Raw genomic sequence first — 19,164 nt, 5'->3', positions numbered from 1 at the left:
TTGTTTCCTTAATGTCACATTGTTCCAAGGCCAGCTGTGTGTTCTGTGTGTGTGTGCATGTGTATTCTTGGGCATCATTTTTAACTAGTGATATGCAGTACTTTTTCCAATTAAAAAACCATACCTATAATATGGAACAGAAGGTAAGAGTGTGGTCAATTTTTAGGATAAAACGGAGATTTCCAAGAAATCTTTGAAAATAGTAGGATCTTTAAAACTTGGTGACAGGCATCCATTTTTGTTTACTAATAAAGATACTTCAAGGGAAACATGGCGTCTCTAAATTCAGTGAATTTAGTGAACTTATCCACTATTTTAATTTATTAGTCAAATTAGTCACTAATTTATTTACTGAATTTTAATGAACTGTATAGGACTAATGCAAATCCTGTGGTTCTCGTGTAAGATGACTCAAAGAACCAGTTTCAAATGGCATATATAGACAGTCACAACCTAGGCCCCCACAAGGTCAGTCTCACGTCTTACTCTCGGTGCATTCGCCAGGCCCTAGTGACACTGACACAGCTGGGTTGGGAAAAGTCTGCGTGACAGTTTGAGGCACTGCTTGGATGATGATGTGATGATGCTGCTGAAGATGGAGGAGGAGGAGGAGAAAGAGGAGAAGCAGCAACAAAGCTAAGACAGGTGTACATACAAGGTTAAAACTGACTCCCTCTGCCCCTTGTCTTCCTCACCCCAAGGGCCCTAACTCAGTCATCAGGCTGTACCTTAGTGTATGTCATCCCCGCCCTGCTTAGAATTCACAGCTCCTCCTCCTCAACACATATGCCTTTTTTTTTTTTTTACTCTTCCCACAACTACTTCAGGCACTTTAATATTTCTTTTTTGGCTCCCACATAACATAGCATTTATTGAACTCTGGGACAATTATCTGTTTAATGTCTCTCACGTTACTGTGAACTTAGAGTGGTCAGAAGAACTAATTTATTCACCCATTTCTTAATGCACCTATTCAATTCTCAGCTGTACAATTTGCCAGGCACAGTTTTGAGGGATTTTTATCCTTTTCCCTGACTCTCATGTCTGTATCATTTCAACATTCCTCACCAACTGATCTAAATATTGTTTTTATTTCTGACTATAGTAATTATCATCTGGCTCTAACGGACATATTTGGTGTGCTTTAGCATATAAAACTTATTTAAGCATGAATTAATGATTAATTCTACAAATGCCACATAAATAAAGATACGTTAACATCTGTACTAGTAGTCATTGAAAATATTCAATAGCCAGTCTTTTTCTCTACTTTTTACATTTTATATCGTGGACAAACATAATTGATGTTTTCAATTTTCATCTATACACAAACCTTGTATGCAAAAGCAGAGATAAACACATTTGTTAATAATACTCAAGTTATATTTAGGAATTTTTAAGTATCTGAAATCACAGTCATGAAACCAAATTTTAACCCCTCAAAAGACCCTCAAACAACATCCCGGTAATTAATGGTAACTCTTTTTATTATTGGTAAATAACTGATAACGTTAGGCTTTTGTTTCTATAGGCTTCACTTTTTAATATTGAAACAAAGAGAAAGTTATAATCCAAGGACATAATCAGATTTCAGATGCCATTTGAAACTTATAAACAACACAAAGTAGCTTTAGGGAGATCATTCTGATCGAGAGAAACACCACACAGTACAAAGCATTATCCAACAGTTTGCATTTCTGAGTTGGGGGTCTGCTACTTAAAGAGCTAAAGACATCACAAAAAAACCCATATATAAAGAAACAAATATAAACATACAATAAAAGCACACATTATATACATTTATCTGTGCTAAACATTATTTCATATAGTCATTTTGAGTTTTTATTTTTAATGTAATTGATACTGGTATACCATCGCAGCGTTTGCTTAAAAAAAAAATAACATGCTGATTCAAAATGGATCAAAGACCTGAATGTAAGTCATAAAACCAAAAAACTCTTGGATAAAAACATCGGGAAAACTCTTTTGGACATAAACATGAGCGAATTCCTAGTATCTCTCAGGGCAAGGGAAACAAAAGCAAAAATGAACAAGTGGGACTATATCAAGCTGAAAAGCATATGTACAGCAAAGGACACCTTCGTTAGAAAAAAAGGAACCCTGCAGTATGGAATATATGCATGAATGACAGATCTGATAAAGGGTTGACATCCAACATATATAAAGAGCTCGTGCACCTCAACAAACAAAAAGCGAATAATCCTATTAAAAAATGTGCAGAGGAGCTGAACAGACAGTTCTCCAAAGAAGAAATTCAGATGGCCAACAGACACATGAAAAGATGCTGCACATCGCTAGTCATCAGAGAAATGCAAACTAAAACCACAATGAGATATCACCTCACACCAGTAAGGATCGCCACCATCCAAAAGACAAACAACAGGAAATGTTGGCGAGGTTGTGGAGAAAGAGGAACCCTCCTACATTGCTAGGCGGAATGTAAATTAGTTCAACCATTGTGGAAAGCAGTATGGAGGTTTCTCAGAAAGCTCAAAATAGACATAACATTTGAACCAGGAATTCCACTTCTGGGAATTTACCCTAAGAATGCAGCAGCCCAGTTTGAAAAAGACAGATGCTCCTCTATGTTTATCGCAGCACCATTTACAATAGCCAAGAAATGGAAGCAACCTAAGTGTCCATCAGTAGATGAATGGATAAAGAAGAGGTGGTACATACACACAGTGGAGTATTATTCAGCCATAAGAACAAAATTAATCCTACCATTTGCAAGAACATGGATGGATCTAGAGGGTACTATGCTCAGTGAAATAAGCCAGGCAGAAAAAGACAAGTCCCAAATGATTTCACTCGGATGTGGAGTATAAGAACAAAGAAAAACTGAGGGAACAAAACAGCAGCACAACCACAGAACCCATGAATGGACTCACAGCTACCAAAGGGAAAGGAACTGGGGAGGATGGGTGGGAAGGGAGGGATAAGGGCAGGCAAACAGAAAGGGGGCCTTATCTTTACCATGTATAATGTGGGGTGGGGGCCCGGGGAGGGCTGTGCAGTGCAGGGAAGACAAGTGGTGATTCTACAACATCTTACTATGCTGATAGACAGTGACTGGAAAGGGTTTTGTGGGGGTGACTTGGTGAAGGAGGCAGCCTGGTAAACATAATGTTCTTCATGTCATTGTGGGTAAAGGATAACAAAATAAATAGAAAAAAGTAAGAACTCTGACTGTCCTCTAAATTACCTGTTCTCGTTTCTCAGCCTCCAATAACTTGGCTTTTGCAGCTTCTTCCTTCTTTATCCTCTTAGCCTGTGCATATAAAATAGGTCTCAAAGTCATGCAACAGCACCACCACAACCTGAATATGACCTTACACTTGGAAACGGAGCTCCATGCCTCGCAAGGTTCAAACAGTATGTAACATGTATGTAGACAATTACAGATTTCCCCTCAGTTTGTTACGTTTAACATACTGATTTCATTTCTAACGTATAGATTACAATTAAGATATACAAAAAAATTCTTAAATTCGTAAGAGAATGTCAGGTTTTTTTCTTCAAACTCTGTAAAAAGTCTGAAATAATTTGAGTGTTACTTTACCTTAAAACTTAATCACAGAAAAAAATGATGTTATGGCATTTTTTGCTTTTTCTGATTTTTGAAAGTAAATTATGATCACTGTAGAAACTTTACAAAAACGGGATCGATTTTAACAATAAAGGTTAAAGGACAAATAAGTAGCATTTAAAAATGCACGTGTCTACTTTACTTGAAGTTTCGTTTGTAATACTTAAAATTTGAGATAAATCCATTACTTAAATAACATTAACTCTATTTAACGTACGGTGGTTAAATTCAAGGTTTTTTCCCTAATATAATAGAAACATAACCTTTAATGAAGCACATTATGAATATCAAGCTCATGCTATCAAATTTGAGCTTTATAATCTTACTCATTAACTAGTAGCTTCATAATTATCTAGTAGTAATTGCCAATGTACTTGAATATTTTCAATTTGGAGGGTTTTAAAATTAATTTGAAATGGGTAAGGGAATATGTGTACATGTTTTTAGAAGGAAAAAACCTGCAACTGTGAAAACCTCAGCTAACCGTATTGCTCAGGGAATAAGCCAATTTTTATGGCAACAGTTTCCTGAACAGCTAAGGGTTTGGATTATAATAATTTTCAACATTAAAAAGCTTGTTTTGGACAAAAGTACTTTGGATAATTTTGAGACATATACACGTACAGCTCAGATAGACACAGTACACTTAACATAATTTGGCTTTTTCTTGAAGACTTGAGCAGTTATTCTTGACATCAGTTACTATACACAGTTTGATAACAGAAATGCCTTTGGGCCATTGAGGTGTTGAAAATTGCTTCCTTTTTAACTACCAGATTACAGACTGTTGCTAGGCTTTGGAGTTTCTGTTTATCCTATTTTCCCTTGCTGTCTTGCAGCTATTCCTTTTGCTGTTGCCAGCATGTCCTTGAGCCCTATTCTGTCAGCCCAGTTCTGTCCGAACTCAGAAAACAAAGCTGGTTAAACTGTTTCCACATTGAACACTCCTACATTTGTCATGTTTCATTTCTAAATGAAAAGCAGGTATGACTATAAGACTTAATGACGTTGTGAAAAGTAAGGAACATGAATTTTAGCGTATGATCTTTATGACTATATTGGCTATTGAGAGGTTTCCCCTTTCTTTTTTTTCCTTTACTTATTTCCTGGATTTTTACTATTAGGATTAGATAAACTTGCTAAGTAAGGTTCAGAGAGGTCCTTATTCTATACATTATGTTTACAGATAATTTGTGATGGACATGTTAATTTGTATGAGTGAGAGAACAGACTGATAAAATTTTCATTTTTCAGACTTTAAAATACATGACTATATTACTTTAATCATATCAAATTTAAGAATTCTACCTCCAGAATTTGCTGGGCTCGAAGACCTTTTTCCATTCTCATTTGTTGTATTCTCTTAATTCTTTCCTGTAGGAGAAATTATGACAATTTTAGATAATAAGCTAAGTATCTAGGTGGAAGGTATTTAAGTAGAATCAAATAATTAAAGATATAAGTATAGATTTACCAAATGTTACCCATGCTGGATATAAATTTTAATTATTTACTTTAACATTATATATATGCCACCTGTCTTAAATTGGAATGACTTTATAAAATGTCTCAAAACAATTTTAAAATACAAATGCTAAATAAGTATATAAAAACAACATAAACCAACCTGGTTAAACTCAAGTCTTTATAAATATTTGCAAGTACAAGTAATACTCATTTGGAAATAAATATTGGATAGACAAGTAGGATAAAACAGTCTATCAGGAAATCAGGCCCCTAAGGCTGGTCCTGAGTTACTGTCACTCATTGCATGAACTTGGACAAATAGAACTACTCTTGCATAAAATAGGGGAGGCACTTGCTCTTTTTCTCACTGTCACAATTAAATTAAAAACGATTTAAAAAGTGCACAGTACATCACGATTGTACGAAGTATTAACAATTGCCATAACGTGATAAATTACATTACTTTCAATAACTACAGTAAGCCAAATACAGAAATAATTTGTAGTAACTTATAAGTGGTGCTCAAATTATCTAAATGTAATGTACTAGTTATTGTTTGAATTCAGCAACCTAAATTTTGTTAACCTTACATTCTCATTTCAAAAAATCACTCCATATGCTATAAGCACATCGTTAACAATTTTACATACATAAATCCCTTTGAAAGTCCTATATTGGCCCTGATGAGGATACAGTTTTAAAAAAATACACCTAAATTGCCCTACTTGTAAATTGCAGCTGTCCTAGGATTTTCAGAGCCAACACATTCTATACTACCAAATATTACCATACCCACCCCTACTTCCAGATGCTAGTTGTACCTTTTGAAGCAATACTTTAATACATTTTTATTTCGTTTTTTGCATTGATGTTATTGATTTCCTGCAGGGATCCACTGTAGGATAATGAGATTTCTGGAATTTCTGCTGTGATTTTAGAAGACTGATCACTTTCTATGACTTTGCTCATTGTGAACCTAGGTTTTGATTATAGCTCACAATAATAAAAATACAAGTGTATATTTTCTTTTATTTCCAAGTTTTAGAGAACGCTGCATTTGATCTGCATTTGAAATATTTATTTAGATTAGAACTTGAGACCAAAGTGTTCTCTGAATTTAATCTTTAATCATGTCTACAAAAGCCATTCATTAATCTCTTAAGCACAGAAATAGGTATAGAACCTTGGGCTTAACTCACCCAGTGTAGAGCTGTTGTTTTAGTCTGAGTGATTTATACGGATGTACATATATATACTTGGTAGTGCTTTCATTAGCAATAGCAGAGATAAACATTATTTATAAATCAGTGCAGGGGAAGGAGCCAAGATGGCGGCGTGAATAGAGCGGTGGAAATCTCCTCCAAAAACCCTATATATTTTTGAAAATACAACAAATACAACTATCCCTAAAAGTGAGACCAGAAGATACAGGACAACAGCCAGGCAACATCCACACCTGTGAGAACACAGTGCCTCCGAAGGGGGTAAGATACAAGCCGCAGCCCGGCAGGACATGAGCGACTCTTACCCCAGCTCCTAGCGGGAGGAGAGGAGTCACAGCAGGGAGGGAGAGGGAGCCCAGGACTGCTAAATTCCCAGCCCCAGCCATAAGCACTAGGAGAGCAGACACACAGCGAGTGGCGAGCTGGATGCTAGAGAAACGGGACAGTAAAACCTGCGAGCTGCCCCCACAGCCGGAGCCCCAAGGACAGAGAAAAGCGAGTGCTTTTTGAAAGTCTTAAAGGGACAGGAGCCTCAAACTGTAGGAAACACCCCGGTGCAATCAGCCCAGTTACTGGGAATCCCGGGAAACTCGGGGCGCCCCGAACCCCTGGGTGGCAGCGCTACTCGGAGGCCCCTCACGGTGACAAACAGCCTCCCTCCCATTTCAACGCCGACGTGGCTCCGCCATAGCAGAACAGTAGTCTGAGGCCGGCCTCTCCCATGGCAGCAGGGCAGAGCTTCCTCCAAAACCGCCGGGCAAGAATAAGAAACCCAGTATGCGTGCAGCTGCCCAGCACAAGCCGCTAGGGGTCGCCGTTCTCCCAGGAGAGGAAGGCCACAAACCAGCAAGAAGGGACGACCTCCCAGCGACATACACACCAGCTCCCCAGAACTACCTCTATCGCCATGAAAAGACAGAAGAATTTGATGCAGACCAGACTAATCCAGACATCCTCCCCTGAGAAGGAACCTCGGGAGATAGACGTAACCAATCTCCCTGAAAAATAATTCAAAATAAAGGTCATAACCATGCTTATGGATCTTCAGAGAAATATGCAAGAGCTAAGGTATGAAGTCCAGAGGGAGATTACAGAAATAAAACAATCTCTGGAAGGACTTAAGAGCAGACTGGATGAGGTACAAGAAGCCTTTAATGGAATAGAAATCAGAGAACAGGAACGCAGAGAAGTTGATGCAGAGAGAGATAAAAGGATGTCCAGGAATGAAAGAATATCAAGAGAACTGCGTGGCCAAACCAAACGGAACAGTCTTCGCATTATAGGGGTACCAGAAGAAGATGAGACAGAAAAAAGGGATAGAAAGTGTCCTTGAAGAAATAATTGCTGAAACCTTCCCAGAAATGGGGGAGGAAATAGTTCCTCAGACCACAGAGCACACAGAACTCCAAAGAGGACAGCACCAAGACACATAATAACTAAAATGGCAAAGATCAAGGATGAGGATAGAGTTTTAAAGGCTGCTACAGAGAGGAAAAAGGCCACCTATGAGGAAAAACCCATCAGGCTATCATCAGACTTCTGAGCAGAAACTTTACAGGCCAGAAGAGAATGGCATGATATATTTAATGCAATGAAACAGAAGGGCCTTCAACCAGGAATACTATATCCAGCACGTTTATCATTTAATATGAAGGAGGGAGTAAACAATTCCCAGACAAGCAGAAGATGAGGGAATTTAACTCCCACAAACCACCTTTACAGGGTATTGTAGACGGACAGCTCTAGATGGCAGCACTACCAAGGCTAAACAGATGTCACTGGAGAAAATAAAATCACAGCAAAGAAAGCAGACAGACCAAATTCGAACTAAAGGCAAAAAATAGAATCAACTACACACAAAGGCAATTAAAGGAAACACAAAAGAGCACAGAATAAAACACCCAATTTATAAAGAATGGAGGAGAAAGAATAAGAAAGGAGAGAAATAAAGAATCACCAGACAGTGTCTACAATTGCTCAATAAGCAAGTCAAGTTAGGCAGTAAGATACTAAAGAACCTAACCTTGAACCTTTGGTAACCACAAATCTAAAGCCTGTAATGCCAATAAGTACGTATCCTTCAATAATCACCGTAAATGTAAATAAACTGAATGCACCAATCAAAAGATGCAGAATAATACAATGGATAAAAAAGCAAGACCCCCAGCAAAACTGAAAGTTTCTGTGATGACTGCCCTTGTACTGTTCACTATGTAACTTATTCATTATGTAAGAATTTGTTCTCCATGTAAGAACTTGTTTGTTATGCCTCAGAAGATTGGAGACTGACAAAAGTTAGGCTTGGGGTGGATTAATGATTGTGCATTGAGCATTGACTCCCCTATACAGAATTTTATTGTCGTTAACAACCATTTGATCAGTAAATATGAGAGATGCCCTCACAAAAAAAAAAAAAAAAAAAAAAAAAAGGACAGACTTCCAATGGTAAAATAAATAAGTAACCGGGATGTAATGTATAGCATAAGGAATATAGTCAAGATATTGTAACAGCTTGGTAGGGTGATAGCTGGAACCTCGAATTATGTATATAAATGTTCTACCACTGTGTTGTACACTTGAAACTAATGTAATGTAATACTGTGCGTCAACTACCCTTCAATAAAAAATAATTATTAAAAAAAAAAAAAAAAAAAAAGCAAGACCCATCTATTTGCTGCTTAAAAGAGACCCACTTCAAACCCAAAGACATGCAGTGACAAAAAGTCAAGGGATGGAAAATGATATTCCATGCAAACAAAAGGGAGACAAAAGCCGGTGTGGCAGTACTAGTAGCAGACAAAATAGACTTAAAAACAAAGAAAGTCACAAGAGATAAAGAAGGGCATTACATAATGATAAAGGGGTCAGTGCAACAAGAGGATATAACCATTATAAATATATATGCACCCAACACAGCACACCAGCATATGTGAAACAAATACCAACAAAACTAAAAGGAGGAAATAGAATGCAATGCTTTCATTTTGGGAGACGTCAACACACCATTCACTTCAAAGGACAGATCCACTAGACAGAAAATAAGTAAGGACACAGAGGCAATGAAGAACACACTAGAACAGACGGAACTAATAGACATCTATAGAACTCTACATACAAGAGCAACAGGATACACATTCTTCTCAAGTGCTCGTGGAACATTCTCCAGAATAGACCAAATACTAGGCCACAAGAAGAGCCTCAGTAAATTCCAAAAGATTGAAATTCTACCAACCAACTTTTCAGACCACAAAGGAATAAAATTAGAACTAAATTGTACAAAGAAAGCAAAAAGGCCCACAAACACATGGAGGCTTAACAACATGCTCCTAAATAATCAATAGATCAACGACCATATTAATATAGAGATCAAGCAATATATGGAAACAAATGACAACAACAGCACAAAGCTCCAACTTCTGAGGGACGCAGCAAAAGCAGTCCTAAGAGAAAAGCACATAGCAATCCAGGCATATTTAAAGAAGGAAGAACAATCCCAAATGAATAGTCTAATGTCACAATTATCAAAATTGGAAAAAGAACAAATGAGGCCTAAAGTCAGCTGGAGGAACATAATAAAGATCAATGAACAAATAAATAAAATAGAAAAAAAAATCAATGAAACCAAGAGCTGGTTCTTTGAAAAAATAAACAAACTAGATAAGCCTCTAGCAAGACTTATTAAGAGAAAAACAGAATCAACACACATCAACAGAATCAGAAATGAGAAAGAAAAACTCACGACAGACCCCATAGAAATACAAAGAATTCTTAGAGAACACTATGAAAACCTATATGATAACAAGCTGGAAAACCTAGAAGAAATGGACAACTTCTTAGAAAAATACAACCGTCCAAGACTGACCAAGGAAGAAACACAAAATCTAAACAAACCAATTACCAGCAAAGAAATTGAAGTGGTAATCAACTACCCAGGAACAAAACCCCAGGGAGAGATGGATTTTCCTCAGAATTTTATCACACATACAGAGAAGACATAATACCCATTCTCCTTAAAGTTTTCCAAAAAATAGAAGAGGAGAGAATACTCCCAAACTCATTCTATGAAGCCAACATCACCCCAATACCAAAACCAGGCAAAGACCCCACCAAAAAAGAAAATTACAGACCAGTATCCCTGATGAACATAGATACAAAAATACTCAAAAAAATATTAGCAAACCAAATTAAAAAATACATCAAAAGGATCAAACACCATGACCAAGTGGGACTCATCCCAGGGATGCAAGGATGGTACAACATTCGAAAATCCACCAACATCATCCAACACATAAACAAGAAGGACAAAAACCACATGACCATTTCCATAGATCCTGAAAAAGCATTGGACAAAATTCAACAGCCATTCATGATAAAAACTCTCAGAAAAATCGGTATACAGGGCAAGTACCTCAACATAATGGCCATACATGATAAGCCCACAGCCAACATCATACTGAATAGCAAGAAGCTGAAAGCTTTTCCTCTGAGATCGTGAACAAAACAGGGATGCCCAACCTCCCCACTGTTATTCAACATAATACTGGAGGTCCTAGGCACGAGAGTTAGAGAAAACAAAGAAATACAAGAAATTCAAACTGGTAAAGAAGAGGTTAATCTGTCACTATATGCAGATGACATGATATTGTACATAAAAAACCATAAAGACTCCACTCAAAAACTACTAGAACAGATATCGGAATACAGCAAACTTGCAGGATACAAAATTAACACACAGAAATCTGTGGCTTTCCTATACACTAACAATGAACTAATAGAGAAATCAGGAAAACAATTCCATTCACAACTGTATCAAAAAGAATAAAATACCTAGGAATAAACCGAACCAAGGAAGTGAAAGTCCTATACCCTGAAAACTATAAGACTCTCTTAAGAGAAATTAAAGAGGACACTAGCAAATGGAAACTCATCCCATGCTCCTGGCTAGGAAGAATTAATATCGCCAAAATGGCCATCATGTCCACACCAATAAGCAGACTTGTTGCAAACCCTATCAAATTACCAACAACATTCTTCAATGAACTGCAACGAATAGTTCAAACCTTCATATGGGAACACCAAAGACCCAAAATAGCCAAGGCAATCCTGAGAAGGAAGTATAAAGTGGGGGGGATCTCACTCCCCAACTTCAAGCTCTACTACAAAGCCACAATATTCAAAAATTGGAAAACAGTATGTAAGAGAAAGAAACCGTATTATTGTCGACCACCATACAAAAAAGTAAACTCAGAATGGATCACAGATCTGAATGTAAGTCATGAAACCATAAAACTCGTAAAAGAAAACATAGGCAAAACTTTCTTGTACATGAACACGAGCAACTTCTTCATGAACGTATTTACCCGGGTAAGGGAAACAAAAGCAAAAATGAACAAGTGGGACTATATCAAGCTGAAAAGCATATGTACAGCAAAGGACACCTTCATTAGAACAAAAAGGTAAACTGCAGTATGGGAGAATATACTCATAAATGACATATCTGATAAAGGGTGGACATCCAAAATATATAAAGAGCTCATGCACCTAAGGAAACAAAAAGCAAATAATCCAATTAAAAAATGACCAGAGGAGCTGAACACACAGTTCTCCAAAGAAGAAATTCAGATGGCCAACAGACACATGAAAAGATGCTCCACATCGCTAGTCATCAGAGAAATGCAAATTAAAACCACAATGAGTTATCACCTCACAACAGTAAGGATTGACACCATCCAAAACACAAAGAACAACAAATGTTGGTGAGGTTATGAAGGAAGGGGAACCCTCCTACACTGCTGGTGGGAATGTAAATTAGTTCAACCATTGTGGAAAGCAGTATGGAGGTTCCACAGAAAGCTCAAAATACAAATACCATTTGACCCAGGAAACCCACTTCTGGGAATTTACCCTAAGAATACAGCAGCCCAGTTTGAAAAAGACAGATGCACCCCTATGTTTATCGCAGCACTATTTACAATAGCCAAGAAATGGAAGCAACCTAAGTGTCATCAGTAGATGAATGGGTAAAGAAGAGGTGGTACATATGCACAGTGAAATATTATTCACCCAAAAGAAGAAAACAAATCCTTCCATTTGCAACAACATGGATGGAGCAAGAGGATATTATGCTCAGTGAAATAAGCGAGGCGGAGAAAGACAAGTGCCAAATGACTTCACTCATATGTGGAGTTTAAGAACAAAGAAAAACTGAGGGAACAAAACAGCAGCACAATCACAGAACCCAAGAATGGACTCACAGTTACCAAAGGGAAAGGGACTGGGGAGGATGGGTGGGAAGGGAGGGATGAGGGCAGGGTAAAATTAAAGGGGGCATTACGATTAGCATGTATAAGGTGGTGTGGGGGCCCGGGGAGGGCTGTGCAATGCACGGAAGACAAGTAGTGATTCTACAACTTCTTACTACACTGATGGACAGTGACTATAATAGGGTTTGTGGGGGGGACTAGGTGAAGCGGGGAGCCTAGTAAACATAATGTTATTCATGTCATTGTGGATTAAGGATAACAAAATTCATTTAAAATAAATAAATAATATTTAATCAATAAATTTCAAAAACTAAATAAATTTGAAAAACTAAAAACTCTGACTGTCCTCTACATTTACCTGTTTTCGTTTCTCAGCCTCCAAAAATTTGGCTTTTGCAGCTTCTTCCTTCTTTATCCTCTTAGCCTGTGCATATAAAATAGGTCTCAAAGTCATGCAACAGCACCACCACAACCTGAATATGACCTTACACTTGAAAATGGGGCTCCATGCCTCGCAAGGTACAATACAGTATGTAACATGTATGTAGACAATTACAGATTTCCCCTCAGTTTGTTACGTTTAACGTACTAATTTCATTTCTAAGGTATAGATTACACTTAAGATATACAAAAAAATTCTTAAATCGTAACAGTATGTCAGCTTTTCTTCTTCAAACTCTGTAAAAATTCTGAAATAATTTGAGTGTTATTTTACCTTAAAACTTAATCACAGAACAGTGATGTTAGGTCATTTGTTGCTTGTTCTCTGATTTTTTAAAGTAAAACATCATCAGTGTAGAAAGTTTAGAAAAACGGGATTTTAACAATAAAGGTTAAAGGACAAATAGGTAACATTTAAAAATGCACGTGTATACTTTATTTGAAGTTTCTTTTGTAATACTTAAAATTTGAGATAAATCCATTACTTAAATAACTTAAATGAAAAATTAAACCCGACTTAACCTACTGTTGTTAAATTCAAGGTTTTTTTTCCCTAATATAATAGAAACATAACCTTTCGTGAAGCACATCCTGAATATCAAGCTCATGCTATCAAATTTGAGCTTTATAATCTTCAAGTCATTAACTAGTAGTTTCATAATTATCTACTAGTAATTGCCAATGTACTTTAATATTTTCAATTTGGAGGGTTTTAAAATTAATTTGAAATGGGTAAGGGAATATGTGTATATGTTTTTAGAAAAAAAAGATCTGTAACTGTGAAAACGTCAGCTAACTGCCTTGCTCAGGGAATAAGCCAACTTTTATGGCAACAGTTTCCTGAACAGCTAAGGGTTTGGGTCATAGTAATTTTCAACATTAAAAAGCTTGTTTGGGACAAAAGTACTTCGGATAATTTTGAGACATATACATGTACAGCTTAGACACAGTACACTTAACATAATTTGGCTTTTTCTTGAGGACTTGGGCAGTTATTCTTGACATCAGTTACTATACTACACAGTTTGATAACAGAAATGCCTTTGGGCCAGTAAGGTGTTGAAAATTGCTTCCTATTTAACTACCAGATTACAGACTGTTGCTAGGCTTTGGAGTTTCTGTTTATCCTATTTTCCCTTGCTGTCTTTTAGCTATTCCTTTTGCTGTTGCCAGCATGTCCTTGAGCCCTATTCCTTCAGCCCAGTTCTGCTGAACTCAGAAAACAAACATGGTTAAAATATTTCCACATATAACACTTACTTTTACTTTTGTCATGTTTTATTTCTAAATGAAAAGCAGGTATCTAACTGTAATACTTAATGACATTTTGAAAAGTAAAGAGCGTGAGTTTTAGCATATGATCTTTATGACTATATTGGCTATTGAGAGGTTTCCCCTTTCTTTTTTTCCTTTACTTATTTCCTGGATTTTTACTATTAGGATTAGATAAACTTGCTAAGTATGGTTCAGAGAGGTCCTTATTCTATACATTATGTTTACAGATAATTTGTGATGGACATGTTAATTTGTATGAGTGAGAGAACAGACTGATAAAATTTTCATTTTTCAGACTTTAAAATACATGTCAATATTACTTTAAACATATCAAATTTAAGAATTCTACCTCTAGAATTTGCTGGGCTCGAAGTTCTTTTTCCATTCTGATTTGTTGTATTCTCTTAATTCTTTCCTATAGGAAAAATTATGACAATTTTAGATAATTAACTATCTAGGTGGAAGGTATTTAAGTGGAATCAAATAATGAAAGATGTAAGTACAGATTTACCAAAGGTTGCCCATGCTCGATATAAATTTTAATTATTTACTTTAACATTATATACATGCCACCTGTCTTAAATTGCTATGACTTTATAAAATGTCTCAAAACAATTTTAAAATACAAATGCTAAATAAGTATATAGAAACAACATAAACCAAGCTGGTTAAACTCAAGTCTTTATAAATATTTGCAAGTACAAGTAATACTCATTAGGAAATAAATATTGGACAGACAAGTAGGATAAAACAGTCTATCAGGAAATCAGGACACCTAAGGATAGTCCTGAGTTACTGTCACTCATTGCATGAACTTGAACAAATAGAACTACTCTTGCATAAAATAGGGGAGGCACTTGCTCTTTTTCTCACTGTCACAATTATATTTAAAAAGTTTTAAAAAGTGCACAGTACATCACGATTGCGTGTAACAATTGCCGTAACATGATAAATGACATTTCTTTCAATAAATGCAGCAGGCCAAATACAGAAATAATTTGTAATACATTATAAGTGGTGCTCAAATTCTCTAAATGTCATGTACAAGCTATTGTTTGAATTCAGCAATCTAAATTTTGATAATGTGACATTTTCTTTTTAAAAAACCATTCCATATGCTATAAGCACATCGTTCACAATTTTAAATTCATATATCCCTTTGAAAGTCCCAAATTGGCACTGATGAGGATACTTTTAAAAGAATACACCTTAATTCCGCTACTTGCAAATTGCAGTTTTCCTAGGACTTTCAGAGCCAACACATTTTATACTACTGTTTATTACAATACTAACACCTATTTCCAATGCTAGTTGTACTTTTTGAAGCTATACTTTAATACATTTTTATTTCTTTTTTTCAATTGATGTTATTGATCCCCTGCAGGATAATGAGATTTCTGGAATTTCTGTAGTGATTTTAGAAGACTGATCACATTGTATGATTTTGCTGATTGTGATCCTAGGTTTTGAATATTATAGTTGACTAAAATAAACATACAAGTGTATCTTTTGTTTTATTTACAAGTGTTAGAGAAGGTTGCACTGGATACACATTTGAAATATTTATTTAGATTAGAACTTCAGACCTAAGTATACTCTGAATTTCATCTTTAATCAAGTCAACAAAAGGCATTCATTATTCTCTTCAGCACAGAAATAGGTATAGAATCTTGGCCTTTACTCACCCAGTGTAGAGCTTTCTATTAGTCTGAGTGATTTATATGGATATACGAAAATATACTTCGTAGTGCTTTCATTAGCAATAGCAGAGATAAGCATTATTTATAAATCATTACAGTGGAAGAAGCCAAGATGGCGGTGTGAGTAGAGCGGGTAAACCTCCTCCAAAAACCACGTATATTTTCGAAAATACAACAAATACGACTATCCCTAAAAGAGAGCCCAGAAGATACAGGACAACAACCATGCTACATCCACACCTGCGAGAACCCAGCGCCTCCGAAGGGGGTAAGGTGGAAGCCACAGCCCGGCGGAACACGAGCGCCCCTCACACCAACTACGGGCGGGAGGAGAGGAGTCAGAGCGGGGAGAGAGAGGGAGCCCAGGACTGCTAAATACCCAGCCCCAGACATCCGCACCAGGAGCACAGACACACAGCGTGTGGCGAGCTGGATACTAGAGAAACGGGAAAGTAAAACCTGCGAGCTGTCCCCACAGCCAGAGCCCCTGGGACAAAGAAAAGCGAGTGCTTTTTGAAAGTGTTCAAGGGACAGTAGCCTCACAGGTGGACGGAACCGCCCCGGCACAATCAGCCCAGTAACTGGGAATTCTGGGGAACTCCGGGCGCCCCAACCCCCTGGGTGGCAGCGCTACTCGGAGGCCCCTCACGGTGACAAACAGCCTCCCTCCCATTTGAACTCCGACGTGGCTCCGCCATAGCAGAACAGTAGCCTGAGGCCGGCCACTCCCACGGCAGCAGAGCAGAGCTTCCTCCACAACCGCCGGGCAAGAATAAGAAACCCTGTCTGCGCACAGCTGAACAGCACAAGCCGCTAGGGGTCGCCGTTTACCCAGGAGAGGAAGGCCACAAACCAGCAAGAAGGGACCTTCACCCAGCCGACGTACACGCCAGCTCCCCACAATTATTTCCATCGCCATGAAAAGACAGAAGAATTTGATACAGACCAGACTAACCCAGACATCCACCCCTCAGAAGGAACCTGGGGAGATAGACCTAAGCAATCTACCTGAAAAATAATTCAAAATAAAGGTCATAACAATGCTGACGGATCTTCGGAGAAATATGCAAGTGCTAAGGGATGAAGTCTGGAGGGAGATTACAGAAATAAAACAATCTCTGGAAGGACTTACGAGCAGACTGGATGAGGTGCAAGAGGCCTTTGATGGAATAGAAACCAGAGAACAGGAACGCAGAGAAGCTGACGCAGAGAGAGATAAAAGGATGTCCAAGAATGAAAGAATATTAAGAGAACTGTGTGGCGTGGCCAAACGGAACAATCTTCAGATTATAGGGGTACCAGAAGAGGAAGAGAGAGAAAAAGGGACAGAAAGTGTCCTACAAGAAACAATTGCTGAAAACTTCTCCAAAATGGGGGAGGAAATAGTTGCTCAGACCACGGAAGCACACAGAATTCCAAAGAGGACAACACCAAGACACATAATAATTAAAATGGCAAACATCAAGGACTAGGACAGAGTCTTAAAGAGAGCTAGAGAGAGGAAAAAGGTCACCTACAAAGGAAAACCCATCAGGATATCATCAGACTTCTCAGCAGAAACCTTACAGGCCAGAACAGAATGGCATGATATATTTAATGCAACCAAACACAAGGGCCTTGAACCAAGAATACTCTATCCAGCACGATTATTATTTAAATATGAAGGAGGGAGTAAACAATTCCCAGACAAGCAAAAGTTGAGGGAATTTACCTCCCACAAACCACCTTTACAGGGTAATGTACAGGGGCAGCTCTAGATAGGAGCATGCCTAAGGCTAAACAGATGTCACCAGAGAAAATAAAATCACAGCAGAGAAAGCAGACCAACCAAATACTAACTAAAGGCAAAAAATAATATAAACTACACACAAAAGCAGTTAAAGGAAACACAAAGAGCACAGAATAAAACACGCAAAATATAAAGAATGGAGGAGCAGGAATAAGAAAGGAGAGAAATAAAGAATTACCACACAGTGTCTGTAACTGCTCAATAAGCAAGTGAAGTTAGGCAGTAAGATACTAAAGAAGCAAACCTTGAACCTTTGGTAACTACAAATCTAAAGCCTACAATGGCAATAAGTACATATCTTTCAATAATCACCGTAAATGTAAATAAACTGAATGCAACAATCAAAAGACACAGAGTAATACAATGGATAAAAAAGCAAGACCCATCTATTTGCTGCTTACAAGAGACCCACCTCAAACCGAAACACATACAGAGACTAAAAGTCAAGGGATGGAAAATGATATTCCACGCAAACAACAGGGAGAAAAAAGCAGGAGTTGCAGTACTACAAGCAGACAAAATAGACTTAAAAATAAAGAAAGTCACAATAGATAAAGAAGAGCATTACGTAATGATAAAGTGGTCACTGCAACAAGAGGATATAACCATTAAAAATATTTATGCACCCAACACAGGAGCACCACCATATGTGAAACAAATACCAACAGAACTAAAAGGAGCATATAGAATGCAAAGCATTCCTTTTGGGAGACTTAAATACACCACACACTCCAAAGGATAGATCTCCCAGACAGAAAATAACTAAGCATACAGAGGCGCTGAACAACACACTAGAACAGATGGACCAAATAGACATCTATAGAACTCTATATCCAAAAGCAACACGATACACATTCTTCTCAAGTGCACATGGAACATTCTCCAGAATAGACGAAATACTAGGCCACAAGAAGAGCCTCAGTAAATTCAAAAAAATTGAAATTCTACCAACCAACTTTTCAGACCACAAAGGAATAAAACTAGAACTAAACTGTACAAAGAAAGCAAAAAAGGCCCACAAACACATGGAGGCTTAGCAACGTGCTCCTAAATAATCAATGGATCAACAACCAGATTAAAATACAGATGAAGGAATATATGGAAACAAATGACAATAACACAATGCCCCAAGTTCTGTGGGATGCAGCAAAAGCAGTCTTAAGAGAAAGTATATAGCAATCCACCATATTTAAAGAAGGAAGAAAAATCCCAAATGAACAGTGAAATGTCACAATTATCGAAATTGGAAAAAGAAGAACGAATGAGGCCTAAAGTCAGCAGAAGGAGGGACATTATAAAGATCAACGAAGAAATAAATAAAATTCAGAACAATATATATAAAAAAAAAAATCAATGAAACCAAGAGATGGTTCTTTCAGAAAATAAACAAAATAGA

At 37.3% G+C, this 19,164-nt stretch overlaps 1 protein-coding gene across 1 annotated transcript in view; it reads right to left on the bottom strand.

Annotated features, from left to right (window-relative positions):
• LOC130681267 (bromodomain adjacent to zinc finger domain protein 2B-like) overlaps positions 1–19,164 on the bottom strand; it is a 123,566-nt gene that overhangs the window by 33,774 nt on the left and 70,628 nt on the right. Inside the window, exons 8-10 of the mRNA XM_057493904.1 lie at positions 14,629–14,694; positions 4,919–4,984; positions 3,227–3,292 (exon numbers count right to left, since the gene is read on the bottom strand). Coding sequence (XP_057349887.1) covers positions 3,227–3,292; positions 4,919–4,984; positions 14,629–14,694 — 198 coding nt within the window. The remainder of the gene's footprint in view (positions 1–3,226; positions 3,293–4,918; positions 4,985–14,628; positions 14,695–19,164) is intronic.

Source organism: Manis pentadactyla, chromosome 16 (genome assembly GCF_030020395.1).
Source record: "Manis pentadactyla isolate mManPen7 chromosome 16, mManPen7.hap1, whole genome shotgun sequence".
Taxonomy (NCBI): Eukaryota; Metazoa; Chordata; class Mammalia; order Pholidota; family Manidae; genus Manis; species Manis pentadactyla.
The sequence above is the reverse complement of the archived record's forward strand: the minus strand, read 5'-3'. Positions and strand labels throughout refer to the sequence as shown.